The following is a 26,075-nucleotide window of genomic DNA, read 5'->3' as shown; positions in this document are numbered from 1 at the left end:
TCTGGCTGCTATTACATGACTCCAATGTAATTTTCTGCAAAAAAAAAAAAAAATCTTTGTGGTCAAATTAAAGAAAATGTATTTATGTTCGGTAGTTCCGGACAACTTAATGCTTTTAATTTTTGCTTTAGCTGTTCATAAGTTAATATTCCTAATTGGTTTTAATTATGTAATTGAAAGAATAAACCAAGCGTAACGTCCTGTATGTACATCGGCAGAATTTCCTTCTTTTTGTCCGATCCCCACGACTGGAGAAGTGCAAATTGATTAAAGAGCATAACTTTTCTGGGTCCTTCGTAATCTTCTAATATAAATAAAATAAAGTGTTTGTGTGTTTGTCTGTCTGCCTATGTGCGGCCTGAAGACCAGACGAGTGGACCGAGAGTTACCAAATTTTGGTCAGGGGTACCTTGGCCTAGGCCCTAGATCAAGACGAAGCCCTTTTTCAAATTTCGAATCATGGGGGTCAAAGGGGGGAGTTTACCGGAACCGGCTTGGGAACCAGACAAATTGACCGAGAGTTACCAGATTTTAGTCACGAATACCTTGGTCCAAGCTCCAGACCAGAGTTAAACGTTTTTGTCAAAATCCGAGCCAGGAGGGTCTCAGGGGGGCGTTTACCGGGACATGTAAAATTAGAGAAATGACCGATATTAGTGTCGAATTCATAGTTTTCGCGGTCGCTGAAATCAATGGTGAAACTCCGATCGCATTAACTTCCAAATTCACGCTATTCGGCTCCGGGTCGTATGTCACTGGGGGGCGGGGGTGAGATACCGAGACATATAAAAGTAATCCAAAATGACCGATATTGGTGTCAAATCCATAGATTTCGCGGTCGCTGCAATCAATGGTGAAACTCCGATCGCATTAACTTCCAAATTCACGCTATTCGGCTCCGGGTCGGATGTCACTGGGGGGCGGGGGGTGAGATACCGAGACATATAAAAGTAATCCAAAATGACCGATATTGGTGTCAAATCCATAGTTTTCGCGGTCGCTGAAATCAATGGTGACACTTCCATTAGCGATGACTTGCAAATTTAGTTACAATTGTATGCGAGCCGGGAGTCAGCGGAGAGGGGGATACCGAGACATGTAAAAAAAAAAGCCCAAAATGACCGATATTAGTATCAAATCCATAGTTTTCGCGGTCGCTGAGATCAATGGTGATACTCCTACAGACATTGACTTCCAAATACAGCCCCCGTGCGAAGCATGGGTATATTCAACTAGTTCTTACTAATATTTGGTCAAATAAAGAATGTTAAATGTAACTTAGGTTGAGTTCCCAGCGTGCTTCCTGCGTCCGTCATATTGTCGTTTCTCTCGTCCTAAGTTGCTTTTCCTATTCTCATTTTAGGCATATATTTCACCAGTCATCCATCTTAATTAATACTTTGGAAAAGAAAAACCTCAAATATGCTTCAGTGATACACCCGACGAAAAAAGTACTCCTAATTGATAAATCCAAGTACAAATGTCCTACCCCGAATCTCTGGTGGCTCATCACCATGCAATGTTTTGTAGATGCCGGGCTGGTAGAGCAGTTAAAATACAAGTACTTTGTGTTTTATTCAGCACTTCTTATTACAAAAGAATAGTACACTATTACAAAATTATTTATGTTCAAAAAGTTGATAAAAATAGCCCGAAGACGCCGTTGAATCTCTAATTCCTTCCTTTTCAATTTACGTGATTCGAGTGTTATTTAGGATGCACGTCCTAGTGCAGCTTAACAGAGTGGATCGATTTGAGGAGCACGCAGCGTCCCAATGCAACCGAACTGAGTTTAAGGAGCACTCTACAGCCTAGAGTATCCGAACAGAGTGATTTGTTATAAAGTAGTATTTCATGGTTCAGTGCAGCCGAACAGAGTGTGTGGGTTTAACCTTTAAGGAGCACTTTACAGTCGAGAGCAGCCGAACAGAGTGAATGTTTATAAAGAAGTAATCCACGGCCCAATGCAGCCGAACAGAGTAAACGTTAAGAAGTATCTCATGGTCCAGAGTAGAAGAGATTGTTTGCGCTCAATCTTGGGCTTAGAGTGGCACCGAGATGCTGGATGTCCCTTTTAAGGCGAATCTTCGGGTCCCTTTCGGCACTGGCGCTAGCATAGATGACGTCTTCTTTCTTCGGTGACATGTGACGCATATGAAGTGTATGTAACATTAGTCTGCTTCGTTGACATTCAGCGCGTGGCAGGCAGACGTCACATGGCTGGGCACATTACAATATATTTGGAATGAGTGAAAATGTGTTTATAAGAACAGTGCGCAAAGTGATGACTGGAGACCAGTAAACAAACTTATGTAATAGTAGATGCATCTAAAAACTACTTTGTATTAGACTATTATGTAATAAATTTCATTATACGCAACACTGTAATTAGGCATCATGCCCGTTGTGTTCAAATAAATAAATAAATAAATGTGAACACTCACAAAACATACATTTACGCTCAAACACAACTGTGATAAATCTTGCTCTTTCTTTGCAACAATATGGATAGCAAAATCTTTGTCTTTGCAAATAGATAAGAGATTTTGAGTTCTATGCAGTATACATATCTATATATATCTATATATATACAGGGTGTTAATGAACTGTACCGATAAACTGTAAGACGTAATTCCTCACATCAAAATAAGAGAAAAAAATCATATGGACCAATGGCGAAAAGTGCATAGTTTCAGAGCTAGGGCTGTCCAAAATCGCGATAAAGCTAAATTTCAACAGGCCCTATTTCGAATTCCAGAAACTGGATGGTGGTATTTATCAGCGTAAAGGAATCCACCACGCATACACAATCCAAATGTGCATATTTCAACAATTTTCAATAGCTGTACAGGGTATTTCCTACAGGGTATAATTCTCAGATATGCTCTCAATAGAGTTCTCAGATATACCCTGATTTCAAGGAGGGTCCAAACAGTGCCGGATCTATAAGCCGCAAGACCCCGCGGTGCGGTGGGGCAGGACCCTAAGGGGCCCAAGGGTTTTTAATGGTTCCCCTGCGTCTGGCATGTAAATACTAAGTTTTAAGACACTTGAAAAAGAATGATATTTTCAAAAAATAGTTTAATTATTTGAACCAAATAATGAGCTACCAAGACTGACAACGACGCACCAGATGTCTCTTACTTTCGAGGGTTTTAAAAATAAGTTTATCCGCACATTGTGCCTCTTGCAAAAGTTGCAACACTATTGAAGTGGACGGATGCAATTCGTTTAGTAGCGCTCTGGTCAGTTAACTCTAGAGGTCTAAACGGGCCGGAATTTATAGCCCTGCCCGTGAATGTATACCGTGAGGCCCAACCCGAGTCCGAAATATATTTGAGCATTTAGGCCCTAACCAGACCCGAGCTCGTGTGATAATCAAATGAACCCGAAATAAGCCCAAGTTATAGAAAGTTAATAATTAACGCAAAATTGTATTTTTATTTACAGCAATTAGAGGTTTAATTTTGCAATTATTCTTTAAAAGTTCTCCAGAAAGAACGGGCCAAAAAATATCGTTGTATAATATATTTACAAAGTTAGGCCCGAAAAGGCCCGAGAAATATGGTTGTATAGTTAAAAATTCACGGCCCGAGCCCGGTCCCGACCCAAAGTGATATATGCTTTTTAGGCCCAAGTCCCGCTCGTGGGCTCGGTGCTTTTTATCCCGTTAGTATGGAGCTAAGTAAAACAAGTGGAACAGCCAAGAGGAGAAAAAGACTAGGAACGAGCTATATATATTCATTGCGCGGTACATAACCTAAACCTTGTCATTAATGATACCATCAGAAATGTAAAAGAAGCTACCAGTTACTTCACAATGCTCCAGAATTTGTATACACTTTTTGGCCAAAGTATAAATATATGGGATATTCTGTCATCATTGACAGGAGAATCAGATGTAACTTTGAAAAAGCTCACTCCAATAAGATGGGCCTCACAGTACGAGACCATTGTAGCTATCAGTTTGAGGTATGCTGATGTAATGAAAACTCTCTGAAAACTTGCACTGACAAGTAAGAAGGTTAACGAGGTATCAGAAGCAGAGCGGTTGGTGATAGTCCTGGATTCCTTCGATTTTGTGTTTCTGACTGTGGTGCTGTCAAAAATATTTTCAAAACTTCTCCAAACTAAATAAATTGATCTTGAGAAAGCTTTAAGCACTCTTGAGAAAATGAAAGAATACCAAATAAAACAAGATGCCACAGATGTTACTGGGAAGTGGAAAGTCAACCCTGTGTTCATAGGGAAAAGGTAACCCAGAGTAAAAATAAATAAATAGATAAAATTATTTTTTTTGAAAACTTTGATGAACTGGTAGAAGATAATCGGTTTTTGGGCACAGAGGCTTGCTTTAGGGTTAATGTTTACAACAGACTTCTAGATATCACGTACAATGAAATAGAGAACCGGTTTACATCGTTAGAAACAGTTCTTGATGAATATTCAGTCATATTCCAGAAAGTGCTTGTGAACCTTTCAGACGAAGAAATTTTAGAAAAACTACAATAGAAGTGCAAGCAAGACATTGGCCCGTCGCTACAATTGAAATTAATTTCCCTTCGCACTAGAGTTATCAAACATATTTCGAAGGTCAACACTGTTCTTGAATTGGCGGTATTACTATACGTCGAGTTTAATGCTATTGCTCCAAGTTATTCTGTAGTTTTGACTACTCTTGCTTTATCGATGACTGTACCCGTGACCGTGGCTTCCGTTGAAAGGTCATTCTCAATCTTAAACACAATCAAGAGCTATTCGAGGTGTTTAATAACACAGGAGAGAATGAGGGACTTGGGAATGTTGGCAATCAACCATGAGACAGCTTCGACCATTGAAAAGAGAGATCTTATACGGAAATTCGCGGAGATGAAGTCAAGGAGGAACGATTTTTTGTCAAACATTAAGTATTTGAATCTCTATTCCATAGCAAACAGAACACTAGGGATATTTCATTAGCATGTACTGTTTTAAAAAAGTATGGAATATAGAGAGTCCTTTCAAGTTTTCTTACGGGGGGGGGGCAACATTTCTAGATCCGGTACTGGGTCCAAAGTAGGCAGGAGGTAAGCCTTCACAACAATGGACATCTAATGCTTCGGAGGGAAGTCGGAAGTGTAAGGAACCGGCAGCTGCATGTTTTTCTTTGTGTGTGTGTGTTCAGAATAACGTGTGATGCGATGTATTTCGTATCGATATATTTCACATTTTCTTCACTTATAAGCGTGAAAGAAAAAATCGCAGCATGGGTTTTCCCGAATACGAGAGACTGTGCTGCTGACGATCCTTAACACTTCCGAATCGCGTCTAAGGATTCCGTGTTCACTGCTATCGAGGCGTATCGTTTGCCTGCTTTTGACCAATCATAAAATCAGAGCATATCTCAAAATTCGGTTGATGGCATGTATGGGAATTTCACCCTGTAGGGAATAATCTATACACCCACTGAACATTAATGAAATATGCATTTTTGGATTGCGTATGCGTGACTTCCTTTACGCTGATAAGGACCAACATCCACAGTTTCTCGAATTCAATATAGGTTCCCTTGAAATTTGGCTTTTTCGCAATTTTGGACAACTCTAGCTCTGAAACTATGCATTTTTCACCGTAGGTCCATATGAATTTTTTCACTTATTTTGATGTGACGAATCACCTCTTATACAGTTTGCCAGTTTAGTTCATTAACACCCTACATATTGACAACCTCCCTGGTTCGTTTCTAAACTTGGGGGTGTTTGTGTGAACCCAGAGAAGTCACCTTCCATTCACTATCTGAAATGAGTGGGAACGTAATATTCTACTATGCGAGAGGTAATGGTTTGATTCATGATATTACGGGGATTTCAATATCTGAATAACAACTCAAGATTTTGACAATTAAATATCTGTTGTATTTTTATTACTTGGTGTAAGTAAGTGTAAAGTGTCGTGTGCTAATTCGGGTAATTAGAAGATTGCCAGGTCTAACATTGCATACCAAACATTGAGCTGTCGACAAATGTTTAGAAAGGAGCACATACCTGTTGGTGTTCTTCTCTGCTACTCCTGCAGTTGCCGGTCCAATGATTCCTCTCTGTCGTCAGGCCGCAGGCTGGGCGGTGTCTCGCTGTTGGTCTCTTCACTGGAAGGTACCGAAGTTCGAACTCCGAACAAGCTGCGATCTATTGTGAATGCATCGAAGTTCTGCCAACGGCTAGCATTAATTATACTTCGAAACGTATAATGAACTTTCAGAGATCGTCTAGTAAAACGTTGAAGCGCGTGACTTAAGAAAAGCTGTTACTAGATATTCTATGAGATAGAATCTTTTAACTTCAAACCCATATCTTCTATCTCCGACTATTACGACTGACTCGGTCTCTCCACTCTCTGTCGAACTCTCTCCGTTCAACTCTCTGGTGTCAACTCTCTCGTGACCTGCGGTCCTCCTGGTTTTGTGGAACTTCCTCAGTTTTGGAATCCGCCGTTTCTGCATGACGTCAGAGGCGTGTGCTCTTTTTTGTCTAGGAAACGCAGTCGTTTCCTCATTGTGGTCGACGACTGGCAATCCTTGGAATGCTTCGACTCACGATTCCTGGCAATTCTAACATACCCGTGAAAGTGTCTGGTGTTCACAAACATTTTACAAATTCACTTACAATGAATTCTGACCATTCTTTCCGATCAGACATTAATTGGATTTTATCTTTAATTTCCTGTCATGAAAACAATTTGCTAAAGAAAGCGTGCTACATACCATCGTTACATAAGTTTTAAAAGCAATAACTACAACGTTTATGTAATCTGTTTTTCCATTGATTATGTTTTCCTGTTACTTTGCTGTTGTTATAAATCTTAAAACTCAAAATTTAAATCTTTAATAAAATATGATTAACTAAAATATACTTGAAATAAATAAGATATACGGACTCTGACACAATATATATGTTTCTAAACAACAATAACAACGTTTTTGACTTGATTCCTGACATCAAGGTAATATAAAAGGTATAGATCAACCTGGGTGCACAAATGTTTCCTTCCGGAATTGTAGGGTGCCGAAAACATGAAAAAATGTAGGTTCATTCCGATCTCAGGGTGATATCGTTCTTTTTTCTTATCATACTAGTAAATACTTCAAATGTCAATAGCTCCAAAACTCTGGCACCTATCGTAGTCGTGTCAAGACTTCACTTAGAAATTAATATGTGCCCTTCCGAAAAATAAATCTTTCAGAATTGTAAGGTACTCAGGCAACAAGTTTTAAAGGATAAATACTTCTAATTATATGCCCACACCCAAACTCCCTCTATAAAAATTGTTGCGAGAATATCTTAGGATTCTGAAACATGGATTCTTGGATATGGCACATATTAGCTTGGGAAATCTTGGCCCGACTACGATACGTCTCATAGTTTTGGAGCTATGGACCTTCAATTTCTTTTCATGTTTTCGGCAGCCTATAACTCCGAAAGGAAGCATTTGTGCATTCAGGTTGGTCTATACTTTTTGTCTTATCTTGATATCAGAAATCACCTCCTAAACATTGTCAGTGTTGTTTTGGAATACCCTATATATATATATATATATATATATATATATATATATATATATATATATACAGGATGGTAGGTAACTCCACCGACAAACTTTGAGAGGTGATTCCTTATATGAAATGAAAGAAAAAAGTTCTAATAAACATGGGACGAAAAAGTCTCCTTTCAGAGTTATGAACTGCCGAAAATTCACGTTTCAAAACGCTCTCTGCCTTAGAAACTACAGGACCGATCGCAAGCCGTTTAAGGAATTACAAAGGAACTAGTATGCGAATTATCTAAATATTCATGTTTTACCATCCTTCGTTATCGGCGAAACGAACTGTAAAAAGGAAATTGAGATATAGAGATATTCCTTTAAATACTAATATCGCGTTCGTTTCGCCGATTTTCAAACTATCTAAACATGGATATTTAGATAGTTCGCCTACTAGTTCCTGTGTAATTCCTTAAACCGCTTGTTATAGGTCCTATAGTTTCTAAGGCAGTGCATTCCGAAACATGATTTTTCGAATTTTCAGCAGTTGATAACTCTGAAATGAGACGTTTTTCGACCTATGTTTATAATAACTTTTTTCTTTTATTTCATGTAAGGAATCACTTCCCAAAGTTTGTCGGTGGAGTTACCTACCACCCTGTATATATATATATATATATATATATATATATATATATATATATATATATATATACAGAGAGAGAGAGTATTAACCTATAGATAGATAGATATAGATATATATAGGTATCTATATATAGGTTTCACTAGTTCTAATACAAAGATTCCCCCCCTAAATTTAGGAGTTCATACCATCTATTCGTGGATGGGGGGACGCTGGAGCAGAGGAAGAAACACAGAAAGGAGAAGTAAAAGTAGTTAAGAAAAGAAGGTAAGTTTTTCAAATCGTTTTATGGTAAGCAATTTTTTTTTATTGAATTTTAATAAATTTATTGTCCTCACTAGTTGTTGCACCCAAGCCTTCACCCTGCTGTACTCTATAGGCTAATATCGTGCTTAATTAAGATATCTAATTCCTTAGAGTGAACTTTCTTTTTTTTTTTTTTTTTCAGTTGTCTAACAACACTTGTGTAACAACTAACTTGCGGTTACACAAATAAGGGGGCAGACTACTAAATATTTTTCAAAAGTTAACAATTTTTCTTTTGCCAATTTTTCCTAAGTGAAAAGAGATAATGAAATGTAACTTACCTCAGTAATAGATAATGTTATTCTACACCCGAAAATACGAATCGGAAGAATTTTCAGTGTTGCCATATATAGAAATTACAGTGTAACCAGAATTTGAATTACCCAAAAATCTAGGTTATGGCAGCGACTAGAAAAATGAACTCAACGGCAATTGATAACTTATCATGCTGTCTGTGTTTCTTATTAACTTCTTTTTAAATAATATTTGTATTTATTTTGTAATAAAGAGTACAATATAATTAAAATACACCCTTGGATACGGGCCTGTGTGTGAGTCAGTTGAGAGACCGAACACTGGATCTTTATATGCATTTAAAAACTGATTAGCTTTGTTTCATGGAGAATAGCATGCACATCAAAAAAGAACACGCAATTCACTATAGCTTCATAATGGTAAACACAAAAGAAATAAAATTTTGATGGTAGAAGCATTGGTCCTTTGGAAGAACTACTTACTGCATTGCAGCTGTCTTTGTTTCCATGACAGAAATGCAAGTTTTTAAAATTCTTTTGAAATTGGCCATTACACCACTCCTTTCATACACAATGACCTTGTTGGCACCTCGAAATTGTTTCCCATGCATATGAGCCTTTAGTCATTCAAACAAGGAGTTGTTCGCCGCTGTTCAGTCCAGTTAACCAATTTTCTGAACTGTCATACGATCTCGCATCATGTCGTGTCAAGAGCCGTCAAATCCAACAAGCTAAAACTAACTAACTAACTCTGTGGCTTATGAAACCCGGAGGTTCAATGCCGCGTTCACAAAAGCTCTCCACTGACTTCTATCCGTAACCAATTGGACCCAGTTTCTACTTTGTATTCCTATCTCGGCGAGATCCATCTTAATATTGTCCTCCCATCTGCGCCTAGATCTTCCTAATGGTCGTTTTTCGATTGTCTTCCAGTCAAGACTTTAAAAGCGTTTCTACTTTCTTCCATCCTAGCTACATAACCTGCCCACCTAAGCCTCCTAGACTTCATGATCCTAACAATGTTGGGTAAACCGTATAAATTATGTAGTTCCTCGTTATGAAGTTTCCGCCATTCCCCATTCCTGTTCCTCTTGGGTCAGAATATACGTCTCGGGATCTTGTTCTCAAATACTTTCAGTCTATGTTTTTCTTTCAGAGTAAGAGACCATGTTTCGCAACCATATAGAACAACAGGCATGATTATAGTTTTATATATTTTAAGCTTCAAATTCCTCGACAGAATTCGCGACGACAAGAGATTTTAAACTGAATAATAACATAAATTCCTTGCTAGTCGATATTTAATTTTGTCGTGAATATGATATTCGTCTGTTAATACTGATCCTAGATATTTGAAAGTATCCACTTTATCAAAAGTATTATTTATTGTTTTAACGCATCTATTATTTGCTGTATTCCGGTCCCGACGCACTTCCATGTATTTAGTTTTCTCTGCATTTACTTCTAAACCCATGTCCCTGCAAGCGTTTAATAAGATCTCTGCATTCCTTTCTATTGTTCTCCTATCATCCCCTATTAAATTTACATCATCAGCATATGCCATAACCTGGTGGATACCGTTCAACTCTAGGCTCTGGTTGCTATCTTTGGTTTTCCTTATAGCGTATTCCAGGACAAAGTTGAATAATAATGGCGACAACGCGTCTCCCTGTTTCAGGCCATTTTCGACGTGAAAGCTCGTGGACAAAAAATTTCCTACCCGGACTTACTTTGGGATTCATTTAAACATATCTTAATTAATCTAATTAGCTTTCTCGGTATTCCAAGTTCTGTAAGAACGTTGTATAATGTTTCTCTCCGAACCGAGTCGTAACCCTTTCTAAAATCAATAAATAGTTGATGTACCGGGATATTGTATTCCCACTTCTTTTCGAGTATTTGGCGAATGGTAAATATTTGTTCGATAGTTGATCGATTTGGTCTAAATCCACACTGATAATCTCCAATAATTTCATCTGCGTATGGGGTCAATCTTGCTAATATTTGAAAGGATTTTATAGGATGTTGACAGAAGAGAAATGCCTCGTTAATTATTTCAGTCAGTTTTGTTACCTTTCTTGTGAATTGGAACTTTGAATGATTCTTTCCACTCTTGTGGCAATTCTTCCTTGTTCCAGATAAGGAGAATGAGTTTGTGTATCTTGTTCGACAATTTTTCGCCTCCAGCTAAAATTAAATCAGCCGGAATTTCGTCTACACCCGGAGATTTGTGTTTCCTTAATTTTTTTAATAGCGGTTTCTATTTCTATTCGGTTAGGTTCTGGAATATACGATTCTGCAGTGTGAATCTCCTTTTCTCCACGCACATTAGTTTTTAGCTGCGTGTTCAGCAAGTCGTCAAAGAAATCTTTCCATCTATTTAAGAGGCTATCCGTATCAGTGAGAACTGTTCCGTCAGCTTTCTTTAATATACAAGCACGAGGTTGATAGCCTTTCTTAAATTCGTTGATCCCTTATACATGTCCCGAATGTTTTTATTTTTACTATTATCTTCAAGTACCTTAATTTTAGTTTTCAAAAAATCGCTTTTTTTGTTCTAAAAGTTTTGGAAGTTTCCCGCCTGATGTCTACGAAATTTTGTGTAGTTATTTCATTCAGATTTTGTAGCCAACGTAATTTTGCCTGTTTTCTCTTCTCTGCTAGTTTAATGTATTCCTGGTCAAACCATGGTTTGTTCCTATGTATTTCCGCGTGTCCCAATTTTTCTTTTGCTGAAATTTTAATGCTATCTCTAATTTCAATCCAGGTATCCTCAACACTAGTACACTCCGAATCTTCTAAGGCCGAGAATCTATTCGAAACTTCACTCTGATATTTCTCTCTTACCTAGCTCTCTTCTAAGTTCTTTAAATTGAATCTCTCCGTTTTCGGACAATGAATATTACCTTTATTCAACGATAACCTCTCTCGCATTATCGCTGCTACCAGGTAGTGGTCAGTGTCACAATCAGCCCCTCTAAACGATCGGACATCAATTATGCTAGATTGCCTTCTTTGGTCTACTAAAGTGTGATCAATTTGATTATGTGTTTTTCCGTCTGGTGAGGTCCATGTGTATTTATGAACGTCGCGATGTGGGAATTTTGTACTCTTCACGATTAGGTTTTTGGATGCTGCAAAGTTCACGAATCTAACACCGTTGTCATTACTTTCCTTATGCAGACTTCCGTTCCTTATAATCGGTTCGAAAATATCCTCTCGTCCTACCTTCGCATTGGAATCCCCTAGTAGAATTTTCATATGGTATCTCTTGAGTTGGTCAAATATCCGTTCCACTTCTTCGTAAAAACTGTCTTTTATATCGTCATCCTTATCTTCAGTTGGGGCATGTACTGTACATTTAAAACAATAATATCACACCATCGACCCTTAAGGGTAATAATCTGTCAGTAACAAATTCAACGCGCTTAATTGCTGGTAATATTCGTTTGTGAACGAAAAACCCTATTACTAATTGATGGTTTTTATTTCCTTCCCCGTAAAAGAAGATAAAATTTCCGGAATTAATAGATCCATTTCCTTCCCACCTAACTTCCTGAACTCCTACTAGATCCATCCTGTATTTCTCTAACTCACTCGTTACGGATTTTAACGCGCCTGCCCTATAAAGACTTCTAATATTCCATGTTCCAAATCTCATGTCCATTTTCTTTTGCTGAGGTCGTGCCAAGTTATCAGTCCTTGTTCAACGCTTTTGTGAATGTTTCTGAAAAATGTCTTTTTTATTTTATTATTATTTTTTTACAGGATGAGGTTGTTAGCCTTACCCAAACCCCCAAGCTGGAGGACCACTCCTAGTCGTCTGTCCGCGACTGCTTATTCAGTATATTCGCAGCTAACCTCTGGATTACCACTAACACAATCCGTTTGCCATACCTCTGTGCATCAGCATCTGTCTGGTGATGATGCATTTGTTTTTTGGGATGAGTTACTCGATGGCTGATGCGTTTCCATTTGTTGTGACGGTTCACAGTCTACCTGGCCGCTGCAATCACCACACCAAAATCTCTGAAGCCATCAGCACACATTACTTCGATAGACTGACAACAGCTTACTCTAAATCGATGTTTCTGAGTTAGGATTAGGATTTAGATTTCTGGGCTCTTAGCTCGATTTATTGTGTTGTTCACACAGACTACCAACAGCTTACTCTAAATCGATGTTTCTGAATTAGGATTAGGATTTAGATTTCTGGGCTCTTAGCTCGATTTATTGTATTGTTCACACAGACTGCCAACAGCTTACTCTAAATCGATGTTTCTGAGTTAGGATTAGGATTTAGATTTCTGGGCTCTTAGCTCGATTTATTGTGTTGTTCACACAGACTACCAACAGCTTACTCTAAATCGATGTTTCTGAGTTAGGATTAGGATTTAGATTTCTGGGTTCTCAGCTCAATTCACTGTGTTGTTTCCATAGACTACAACAGCTTACTCTAAATCCATGTTGCTGAGTTAGGATTAGGATTTAGATTTCTGGACTCTCAAGTCAGCATCTATGGCCATGTTAGCCTGTCAGATATGAGGGATGACGTCCCTCAGCGATCACACTATCCGAGGAAAGGGAAGGAAGGAAGTGACCTGAGACCTCTATGCTAGGTACCGTCCCGGCATTTACCTGGTGTGAATGAGGAAAATATGTTGCTGAGTTGTCCTCGGATTTGAAGATGAATTGGATTGCTGCATGTTGCCAAAGTAGAATGTTATGTTAGTTTTTCATGATAGCTTACCTGCAACAACAGAAAATAAAAATTGGTTATGGGTGAGGACTAGAGCCAGGCCTAGGCAATTTACCGCTCCGTGTAGTGGCATTATTTACCGCCCCTTTTCTCCAGAAGGAACAGATCTTCAAAACCACGATTTTAAGTATGCTACCTCATCATTAACAACGAAGGGGAGGGAAAGCACTCGCACTCAGAAAGGCCTAAACACTACAAATACAATCTCGTTAGGTCTATTTTTCTTTAAATAATAATCTATTATGTTAGTGAAAGATAAATTAAACACACCTGCAGAGCAAAGATGGTAATCATTTCTATAGAATTCAATATCTAGCTTTAATATCAATATATCAGTTTTGAAATTCCAATGCGACTAGCTCTTTTAACTTTATTTCTTGATTTTTCTTCTATATTATTTTTTTTAAATTGTTCCACCTTGAATGATAAAGAACTTGTTTGTGACAAAGACAAGACTAGTTTTCATATCAAAATTGTGATAATTAACTAAATGGAACAGTTGTTCGTTACTGTTTGAGAATTGAATTCTTGTATTTGACAACAATCATTCAATTCAAATTGAAATTTGTTTGACCATTTGCTTTAGCACTGCCCATGTGACCTTAAAGTAATGAGATCTAAACATGATTTATGAATCTAGTATTCAAATAGAAGGTCAGCGTAGTAAATTTAACTACCATCATCATGAAGTCTATTTCCAACAAGAAATATTTATTTTAAACAATATACTTATGACAGATTTTGGCGCCCCTCGAAACTTGTCACCACCCCGTGCAAATGCACGTGTTGCACATATGGTAGAATCAGCCCTGGTTAGGACCAATGGTTTTAACTATAAAATTTAAGTTCTCAGTGGCTTACCATTGTCGAGCTACGGGATTTGTGCTTTGTATTTTCACTGATTCATAGCAAGCTGTGCAAATATGCGAGCGGGAAGCTTATTCCGTTAAAACAGAGAAGCACATCTGATTGTTGTCATCTTTTATAACAAATTTCTTTATCTGCGCCAAGGATGTTATAAAATAGATGATTTGCCCATAAGTATCTTCATCCTATTAACTAAATGAAGCCAAAAAACAATCGAGTATCGGCATGTCTGATTGGCTACTCTCGTTTCCGCCATCGTCTGATTGGCTACTTTCGTTGTCGCCATGAATATTGGCTCAAAACATTGCGTCCTTATTGGGCAGAGTAGGGGGTGGTGAAACTGTGACGTATGGCTTCAAAATTTTGTTGTAAAGGCAGATCCTCTATTTTATAACGTCCTTGATCTGTGCTGAGTCTCAATATATAAAAAAAGTAAATGTAATAGTCCACGTAAAAGGTGAAACTATACAATAGATTCATCAAATCATAAACTAAATCATTAACTAGTGTTTTAAATTTGTTTACAGATTTATGCTTATGCCGGGAACATTTGCTTATCAGTTGCAAACCATTCTTGTAGGGACGTTTTCCTACATAAGTTGTATTCTGACCTTGTACCACGCAGCATTTCAAGATCATCGTCCAGTTCTGTATATTATTGTATATTCTGTGGAAGCATTCTTCTGGTACAGATTTATTATACATTTTCGTACAGCATACGAAGACGAAACGGGGGAGATCATTACAGATTTAGCTAAAATTAGACGGATGTAAGTATTATCTTTTCTTATGTTAGTTTATTACGAGTTTGTCTTTTATTTAGGGTTAAATTCCAAAGTTGGGCGTCCGTTTCCAGCGAAATTTTTAAAATTTACAGGAAAGATATGGATAATTTGATCGTTTGTGTGCTTGATAACATATAAGAGTCTCGAAAAACCTGTTTATTTGTTATATATAAGCGGTTATAAACATAGGACTATACGGCGAGCGGAGGGAACTACTTGGCGCAAGGTAACCGAACAGTTGCATTATGGGAAAGAAACGAGCATTTATGTTATCAACATGGCGAATGTACAAGGGCAATGAACTAGCAGTTTTAACATTTGTGAAGCAATACGTTGATAACGAGCAAAATCTTTTAAAAGTTTGTGAAGAGCACGGATTAATGAACCTAATAACAAATTGCAGAAAGTATGGAAAGAAGATAACAGCGAAAAAACTTGACGAAAGCGGACGCCCAACTTCGGAATATATGCCTTTATTTATATTATTCTTCTGTGATTTGACGCTTGATTGTTACGAACAATCAGGGCCGGATTTCCATGTTTTGCGCCCATAGGCCCTAGCGAAAATGCCGCCCCCAACCACACCAATCGCATCACTCTCCAAAACCTCCAATCTCCTGAATCCATTTCTTAAAATATTACTTTTACGTTCGCTACTAAATTATAATTATTACTATTACTAGTTATTACTTTTCTTATTTCTTATTACTCATTTTATGTAGTAATGTATTTTAATTCCTGTATCTGGCCAGCATTTAGAGTAGATTCATTAAAACTTACCTGGGTTCTGCCTAACTTATTCAACATTACATGGTATAAAATACGGTAAAATATAAAACAATCCTAAATTGTAATCGTGTTTTGCCGTTGTTAGAATTTTATGAATCTTATTAAGCATGACTCTCTCTCTGTCATGTAATTCATTTGCATTCATCCCAGCTTTACTACGGCAATTCCATCCGTAAATATATTTTATCGGAAACCGAAGCTGGGCAAAGACGGTTGAAAAAAAACATAAGTGCCGTACCGTAAAAATAGAAAAATGTGTAGATGATTAGTTTACGTACAAATGTTAACGAATAAAAATTATCCTACAATACAAATCACAAAACATAATTAAACTGTGCAAAAAATATAATGTTGCTGAACATGATTTACGCAAATTAAAAGAACATTAAAAGATTACAAGCGAACAAATAACTTTTGTTCAATATTCTTCGATTGTTTCAACCTCTTATTTCATTTCTATTTGCTTTCTTTCAATGAAAAAGTGGCTAGGTGGCTTTATCAACAAATTAAGGTTTCACTTACTCACAGTTAATTTTCGACCGGTCAGCTGATACCACTCGGGTCCTGGGCGTAAAAAAAAAAAGGTCCACAAAAAGTTCCTGTACTGGAGCCGGAATAAGCTTGGCGCTGCGTCGATTAATCTCGAAGTCTCAATGTAGTTCCCCACTGGTAGGAATAAACGATCATCGAAGCTGGTGCAATTATTTCCTGCTGCGCAATGGTTTGAACCCAGAGTCCACCACATAAAATTGAGACCACAAACGAATGTTAAAGTGCGAACACGTATATACGACTCGCTTCACGTGCGATTTCCACACACTGTTGGAATAATTATTTTATACGGATGCGTAAAATATCACTGACGATAAACTATAAAAATTAACTCTCACATATGCAAGCGACGATTCAGCGTGCGAAGCTCAACCCGTACGAGGGGAGCATCTACGTATTATCTTTAGAACAATGCACTCCACTCGTCTTGGTGGGTGCTCTTCGAAGTGACAAACAGGCGGGCGTGCGAAGCACTGAGGACTCTATTTAGCAAACCAAAGCTTGTATATGGTCAACCGGGAAAATCCCGATTTTCACTCCTAGCGTCGGGACCAGAATTATCGTCCAATTAGCTTTTGGTTGTAAAAGTGTGTAGGTGGAAAGTGATTGTCTTGAAAATCAGACACAGAGGGACGTTCACCAAACATGTTACTATCACGTGATCAGTCCCTATTGCTCGACCATATATGGTCGTAAAATCGAAGTGAGGCCTACCAACACAAATTCACGAAATACCAAACTGATGAAGAAAGCTTGGAAATTGTTCCTTTTATATACGAGGGTTGGTTAATAAAGTTTGAAATTAAGTCTGTCTTTTCCAATGTCTTTTTAAATTTAAAAAAATGAGCTTCGGGTCGGTGATAAAATGATATAAAGAGTTATACTATTATACCTAAAAATTTACGAAAATGATTTACTTTGATATTGGCAAAATCATTAATAACGTCACCAAAATCAAGTTTAACAGTCAAGTCATTTTCGATGGCTAAAACAGCTAGATGAACCAGTCTCTTCTGAGAAAGAGTAGATCTTAAAATTTATAGTTTTTGATTCTTGAGAGTGTGTAAAATGAACTTTCTGCCGAATAGTTAGTTGCTGTTGTACATAATACCACTTTAAGACAAAATACTTATGTTAGGATAAGTCCTGAAGGGTTTTCGATATGAGAAATCGGTTAAGTTGTAATAGTTACATTTCTTCGGCACTTCCCAAATTCTCTTGAGCTAAAGTCCTTTTAAATGAAGGCACTCAACAACAAACGAAGATTCCTCGATGTCAGCTGCATACACTTCCTGCAGAGAAGTCGCAGCTGAGGTGATTTCTTCGGCACTCAAATTGCATGGATTTGTTAAGGAGGAAAATCTGCTGAGAAATTAGTTGTAGACCGCGATTCTTGTGTTCAATTCTGAAGAAGCTTGTCAATGACCACAACAAAGGTTTCTTGAAGACAATAATCTGGGTTTTCTATCTCCTTTCTTCCCTTCTGATTCAGATGATTCTGATTCATCAATGAATTTCTTCCTTTTTCTTAATCTTTTAGGCCTGTTTCTCTTAGGCATTCACCATCAGTTTCAAGAACAGTCTGGACAGTCTAAACAGTAAAATATGTATTTTCAATAGTTTTATAGTTTTTTTAAAAAATTTTTTAAAATTGCCGCCCCTCAAAATTTACCGCCCTGGTCCCGGGCTCGTGGCCCATGCCTAAATCCGGCCCTGCGAACAATACATGGGGTTTTAGTAACTCTTCTTATGTAAGAGTTCATGTAGAATCGGATGAGCGTCCGCTATGCGGCGTTAAATGTAACGAGAGCGAAGACTGTACAGATGTGGTAAGAGTGTTGGTTTAGATGTGCGACGGTAGACCTTTTGTGTTGGAGTCCGTGGTGGTAAGGAATAAGCAAGCGTTAAGACATGGTATTCCAGGACTTGTAGTTTATCATAAAACTTCTGTAGAGCTAATATTTTTATTGCTTTACAAGTTGTTTCACTACATGCATTTTAGTTTCTATAGTTCCCAAATTTATTTGTATTATGTTATTTGTCCATAATGCTAGTTTTATATTATTTTAAGTAGTCTGCTTCTGATTTGCCGAAAATAGTTAGGACAAATGACAAATTAAAAGCTGACAATAATGATAATAAATTTCACGTCATCTCTTTGCTGCAAAAGAAAGGGAGAATCAAAATTTGAATCAATAAAAACAATATGATATAAAGTATATAAAATTAAAATATATAAAAGCAGGAGATATAGTTCAAATTCATAAAACAGAAACTTAAATGTAAAATTATTATTTTAGTGCGTAAACACATTAAAATTAATCTTATTGAAAGGAAAATAGATTGTACTGCTTCAGTAATTAACATTGTGTAAATATTATTGCTATTGTAATGTTAGTTTATCCAAGGATGGTGTCAACTCTAGGTATGAGAGAGTGAAAAGGCTTTGAAACCAATTGTGTCCTATATTTCGCTTCTGAGACCTGATGTCAAATTCACCATCAAAATGGCATAATTTAGGCTTGTGGCCACTCATGCAAAAAATCCAATATATTTCATTCAATCAAAAATTTTCTTGTAGGCCTTATTTCTGGAGAGCTATATATAGTGTAGCCTCAAACCCAAACTACCACTTAAGAGCCTGCCTTACTAAAAATAATACAACATTTACCATTTGTCTTTTGCTTGCTTATTCATAACTGAGAGGAGATAATAAAATGCAACTTACCACAATCACAGATAATGTTATTCTACAACAGAAAATATGTCCCTAAAGAATTTTCAGTGTTGCCATCCATAGAAATTACAGTGTTGCCAGAATAACAATTCCCCCAGAATCTAAGTTAAAATAGCGACTAGAGGAACGAACTCAACTGCATATGATTACATAGCATGTTGTTTTGATTTGTTGGGAACTACTTTTTAAATAACGTTATTTAATTTTAATAATTCTATGTTAAAACTAATTTGTTTATTACGAACTAAATACAACTCTTATTTAAAAAGTAGTTCACAACAAACCAAAACAACATTATACATAATCAAATGCAGTGTAGTTCATTCCCCTAGTCGCTGCCTTAACTTAGATTTTTAGGGGAATTGTCATTCTGGCAACACTGTAATTTCTATGGATGGCAACACTGAAAGTTCTTCAAGTCCATATTTTCTGTTGTAGAATAACATTATCTACGATTGTGGTAAGTTGCATTTTATTATCTCCTTTCACTTATGAAATAAATTAGCAAAAGAAAAATGGAAAATTTTGTATTATTTTTAGTAAGGCAGACTCAGTACGATATGTTTATTAAGTAAAAATAAAAAAGAAAAGGAAAAGAAAGAAAACGAAAACTCGATTTAGGGGCCGTTCAAAAATTTTGTGGCCCCTGATCCAAAAACTCATTATTGACGAAGGTCGCAATCTTTTGATCCATTTTTTGGGATCATTCCTCAAATTGTTACGAATAATTTTTGTATTTACTTTTTTTTAATTACCTTTATTTTTCATATTTAAGGTACGTGCGTAATGATTTTAAGTTTTATTTGGATGTTATTTCTATTTTGCCGTTGGAGATACTGGCAGCATTCTCAGCTGAAGACAAAATATTGGAACATTTGAGTTACTATCGTCTGATGCGATTCCTCCGAGTAGTAAGGATATCTTCATTTTTTATTTTTCTAATTTATAAATGCTTCTAATATCTTTATTTTTGACTTCTATTTTAAATGTTTCAAATATCTTTTCCTTGCCTTAACAGTTTATTTGTAATGTTTTCTCTCTTTGACATTTGAACACCATGAGGATCGTCCGGAAAATAAGTTTCCCTAAGGCGGTAAATACAAAGAAGGCACAGTGACCTTGAAACATTTATTACCACACATACAGCACAGGTGACAATACAAAAACTTACTTTCTGGACGAATCTCGTATGTGTGTAGGACATACGATAACTAATAATAATAATAATAATAATAATAATAATAATAATAATAATAATATCAGCACTTTTTTCTGGTGGTACGCGATGGTTCACAGTACTGCTACCTTTTCTGAAGTATTTTTTTAAAAGTACAGCATCTCTAGCATTACTTGTTAAAATGAGTTCGTGAATTTAAACCAATTTGAAAACTATAAAGGAAACCAAGAAAGTTCTGTCGCTTTTTCACCCACCACCTTCGAACATCGATGTCACCTAACATGTACCTAGAAAATCAAAAATGGTCCCCATCAGCATCGAAGATCTTCTGCCAAGTTCTGGAAAGCCATGAATTCCATCGCGGTAGAACTTGATGAGCCATGAACCGAAGAAAAGGTATCAAGTGCATTTTGCACCTCTACTAGGGATTTGAACTGGTGTCCTCTAAGGTGTTTGTTCAAGGAATGGAACAGGTGATAATCGCACGGTGCAATGTTCGGGAAGTATGGCGGATGCAATAGTGCTTCCCATTCAAGGCGTAGAATGGTGTCCCGGGTTATCCTAGCCACGAAGGACTTAGAATTGTCCTGTAACAGGATGATCCCTTTGCCACTCGGAAGTGCTGGCTCCAAAGTTTTGAGTTTTCTTGAAGATGGCTCAACTGCTGACAGCACACAGTTGTATTAATGCCCTAACCAGCTGGTAGCAATTCCCGATGCACGATGCCGCAACCAGTCCACCAGGCACGCAGGAGGACCTTCTTCTGGTGCAGTGTTGGTTTCGGCTGTTTTGGAACCGGCTCATTGGATGCTAACTAATGATGGCGGTGCTTGGAGCTTCGTATAGGACCCACTTTTCATCACATGCCAACACCCTGTCCAGAAATGGCTCCTTCCTCAGACAAGACAGCAAAGAAACATAGGTGTCTGCTCGCGTTGCCAGATCAAATCATGTGGGACACATCGACGCAACTTATAGTGCTTCCCAAGTTGATGGAGATGCTGTCGAATGATTTCTCCACTTACACTGAATTGTAGTCCCAGTTCCTCACATGTCTGGCCACTGTTCGCCTCAATTGTTACCTGAAGATCTTAATTTTGTACATGTGTTGGTCTTCCGGCACGTGGTGCGTCTTCGAGTGTTTCGTCACAGGCCTTCAACTTGTTAAACCACCGCTGCACTGTCCGCGTAGTCACGACACCCTCACCAAAGACCTAGCATATCTTACGCCCCGCGTCAGCGGCGTTTGACCGCAGCTTGAAGTCGTACAGCATATACTCTGTAGAGGTCTCATGTTCACTCTGACCTTACGCAAGTTCACGGTGTAACTGAACTGCCACAACCAGGTAGTATATTGGATATACCCACATCAACAACTGCCCTTCGCCTTATCTCCATTCGCATTCAACTCACGGCGTGAGGGCTAATTGAACACATACCTTCGCAAAAATGGACAGAACTTTCTCGGTTACCTTTATAGAACCAGAGTATATACCATATGCATTTAAAAGTCGGGTTGAAAGATATTGTTACTTTCAAGTTTATGAAAAATAGTTCTGATATTTCATCTGGCGAAGTTTAACTTGATTAAGTGTGAGTAAATCGATAGAATACTATGGCTATAAAGATTATCGTCATATGTATTCTCCTACCACTATTGGCAGGTCACTTGCCGCAACTGAGAAGTTTCCATGCTCCACGGTCTTTCGCTAACGTTTTCCTCTTCACTACGCTTTCTCTGTTTTGATATTGTCAATTAATTGTAATTTCCGTCGCTCTCTCCCTCTCTTTCCTGCCATCATACCCTCTAACACGTCCCTCAAGATTAGGGATGGCCGGATCCGGATCTGGCCGGATCCGAAGATCCGGATCTGATTGGGTCCGGATCCTTTCGATCCGGATCTCGGATCTGGATCTGGATCTCGGATTTCGGATCTGGATCCGGATCTCAAATCTCGGATCTGGATCCGGATCTCGAATCTGGATCCGGATCTCGGATTTCGGATCTGGATCCGGATCTCGGATTTCGGATCTGGATCCGGATCTCGGATCTGGGTTCGAAATTCGGATCTGCATCCGAAATCCGGATCTCAGATCTTGATTCTTATCCAAAAACACATCCCACCCAAATTGTGATAAACTTGAATATCAAAAATTCACCGAAAGTAATTTCACGAAGTCCTGACAGTGAAAAAGAAAACAGAAAATTAAGACGGATATTGACAAGTCTATTTGTCTCCTTTATTCTTCACTAAAGATCAAATGCTTGCCTTACTAAAAAGTAATCTGATTTGACCCGGATGAGAATTCGAATGTCGAATCTAGGTACACCCGGTTGCAGGACCGAGATGAAATATACACATATTTATATTTGAAACCGGAATACAAAACTCGAATATTTAAATGTTTTCAATACACCTATTTCATTGACAGTTAAGAAAACAAACAGTTAAGACAAGTATTGACTAGTTTTTACGTATATTTATCTTGCTCAGTCTGCTCTAAATATCAAATGTATACCTTACAATTAGATTTAATAGTTATTTAGTAAATCACAATATGAGCACCGAGAATAAACTATAAATTTTGGTGCCCCTTATCTAGATTTGAAATTTCGCATTCATACATAGAATCAGGCTGAAAGATAAATATTTGAGACCTGGACTCCGAAACAAGTGCTAGTACCAAGATCGTAGCCGTTTTACCTAGGTAATGCGAGCGGAAGGCGAGCACTAATTCCGCATGTACCGGTACTTTGGGGAACACGAGAAACTAAAAACAGATAAATATTCTTTTTCAGAGACAAGTTGCGCTTTAACATGACTTTTCGTGAGTGTTGTGTTCAAGTACGAAAACTGTAATGGCGACTTGTTTGAAATAAATGCCTTTTCTTTTTTTGCAATAAAGTTAGGTACTTTCACATTGAATAAAAATTAGCAAAGCACATTTCACTGATTAGAGTGCTGGTTCTTACGGAAGCTTTCACACCGAACCGAAAATTTCCTCATGTAGGTATCGGATTGCCACAACTCACCTTGCTGAAAGACGTGGTTTATCAGGAGGTCGACCAAGATTCTTTTGGACTTAGCCTGTAGACTGCTTCTGGTCTCAATTATTCCCATATAACAAGACTAACCATATATAAAGTTGGTTCGAAATGATTTAAAATATCACTAATTGACCTTAAGGGGATAATCGCGATTTAAATATTCGTAAATCAGAAGAGATGTAAAAGTTAAGCGTTAAAATAAATCCGATAATTCCTAATGCAACCTAATGATAGCAATAAAACTCCTTATGTAACATTTTCAAAGCGAAGATTAACAGTTTTGTTCCTGAAGAGGGTTTATGGCAACATAGAATATTATAAATCCAATTATCATAAGTAGTACCTCTGACAGCCCCGCATTTCACATCACCATCGCCCTTCATCCTGACAAGTGGGCAATTCACTTACCCACAATGGCTTTTCAGGCATTCCAGTGACATCAATATCTCAGTTTGGGTTTGGGATCATGCTTCGGTGAACCTTGACTATCACCATCAGCAGCTATTAGAGAATCAGAACTTATTTCTGTATTAAACAATGTGGGTAACTATAGCTTTTCGTCTATAGAAGACAGAGAGCGTTCCTTAGGTGCCCGTGGTCATGGGTTCAATTCCCGGAGAGGCACTCAACAATTTCGATGTTGACCCAGCATCGTGAGGACGATTGGGGAGTTATCTTCAGTAAGAGGGTGTCGATGCGTCGACTACACATCCCCACTTTCAACGTAAGCCCGCTGGTAGGAACCAAAGGACTGTCGTGCCAAGAATTTAGTTTGTTTTAATTATCATAAATGGCTTTTTTATTATTAAATTTTATCCAATATTTTCTTTTTAACTAGTTTGGGAAACTCAGAGCTAGCTACTTGTTTTCTTTTTAATTCATGTTCATAGTTAGCACAACTAATCACTAAGGAAAAACAATCTTTTCAATAAAATTCGCCTCGCGTCTTTCGTAGCTCTAAGCTTAGTTATTTTTAGTTTTTTTTTTTTTTAAGTTGTAGGGCGGTTTATCATTTTTCCCTCGCTTTGCCTATTTTTTCTAGTTTTACCTATGTTTCTTTGCACGGACATTGCGCCTATACTCACGTGCTTAGTGTGTTCGTTTACAAAAGCGGGTCATTTTCCTGCCACTATAGAAAGTAAGAGTGCACTGTATCAGAGAAATATTAATTGACGTATGTAAGTGAATATATCTGTGACGAAGTCATAATTACTCAGTTTTTGCATCGTACATAGTTTCCTCATCCTTATTAATCTCTTCACCTCCGCTTCCTGAATTCCAGTTCTAGTATTCTTTCTTGATGGGGGACTGATGTCTCATGTAGGCTTATTAACTATAACATCAGCAATAAAGAAAATACGGTTTAATTTGCACTAATTTTAAAACATTACGTTAATTAAATAATAATAATAATACGGAGCGAGCTCAGGCTACTTGTTAGGATTCTTGCTTCGCAATTGGATAATACCGGGTTCGAATTCGGAGACCAGCCATCCTGACTGAGGATTTCCCAGGGTTGTTCCTCAGTTATACTGGGCAAATGCTAGGTTAGTACCTTGATCTAAGGCTCTGGAGACCTTCCTTTCATTCCTTTTCCAATGTTTTCATCTGTTGATTACTACAGTGTAAAATGGCCTCTGAGGATGTATCTGGTAGCTTATAGTAAATAAACAATAACGACGTAATATATCTTCAGGAAACATGTGGGTTAATTTAACTACAGTCTTACAGTCCCAATAGATAGCTAAAGTTTTAATATCAATTTTCTGACTTTTATATACTATTTTCATATTGTTTCAGCTTTCAATTTTCTCATGTATGTTCCCACCGAGAATTGAACCTGAGATCACATGAACAAATGCGAATATGTTAAATATTTTTGAACACTTTAATATACAAAACACAAAACGCTTCAATGATACGATGCATGGATATGTTTTGGTTTCGTCCTGCAATGTATGATTAAAGAAGCCAGGAGGGTGAAGAAAAAATAACAAATCTCTTTTATATTTACTCCTTCAACAAACTCAGAAGGGCAAGCCACAAGTTAGGTAATAAAGTGATACAACGAACACCACCATATCGCTCTCCTGAAATTCTCGTGTGTATGTTTAAAAATCTACTGTTGTTCCACGCCAACCAGTCTATATTTTTTTGTTGTATATACCTTCAAAGTGAAAGATATTCATTATTACATTTGTTGGTGGTTGGACTCGTGAGTCAGAAACTACTATTAATAAAGAGTTTGTTTTGTCTACTATCCCTGCGATTAGAAGGGCCTTATCTAAAAGATATTTCATTTGTATATGAGAAAAGAAGAAAATTTATTTTCTGAGAATAAAATAAATATTTTCAATGTGAAGCTAACATTAAGTTTCGAAGAGGAGCTAAACAGAAGAATTTGTTACAATTTACATCAGTTTTCGGACAGTTCACTATACTCTGAAACGGGAAGAAATCAAACTGGGAAACATTTTACTAAAGAGATTTCGACAGAAAGTGCAACATGTAAATATTGCAAGGTTAAAATAAAATAAAATAAACAACAAAGGTAACACAAACGTGTTATGGAAACATTTAAAAGCACAGCAACCTACTATATCAGTGAATCCTAAAAAAAAGAAAAGTTTTAACGAATTTTA

At 37.4% G+C, this 26,075-nt stretch overlaps 1 protein-coding gene across 2 annotated transcripts in view; it reads left to right on the top strand.

The window, feature by feature from the left end:
* LOC145684271 (uncharacterized) overlaps nt 1-26,075 on the top strand; it is a 323,824-nt gene that overhangs the window by 248,704 nt on the left and 49,045 nt on the right. For both annotated transcript variants that reach the window (XM_081756414.1, XM_081756415.1), the window contains exons 28-30: nt 8,337-8,425; nt 14,872-15,114; nt 19,983-20,118. In XM_081756414.1, coding sequence (XP_081612540.1) covers nt 8,337-8,425; nt 14,872-15,114; nt 19,983-20,118 — 468 coding nt within the window. The remainder of the gene's footprint in view (nt 1-8,336; nt 8,426-14,871; nt 15,115-19,982; nt 20,119-26,075) is intronic.

Source organism: Thermobia domestica, chromosome 4 (assembly GCF_964235325.1).
Source record: "Thermobia domestica chromosome 4, izTheDome1.hap1.1, whole genome shotgun sequence".
Taxonomy (NCBI): Eukaryota; Metazoa; Arthropoda; class Insecta; order Zygentoma; family Lepismatidae; genus Thermobia; species Thermobia domestica.
Note: the sequence above shows the minus strand (reverse complement) of the source record. Positions and strands in the feature narration are given on the sequence as shown.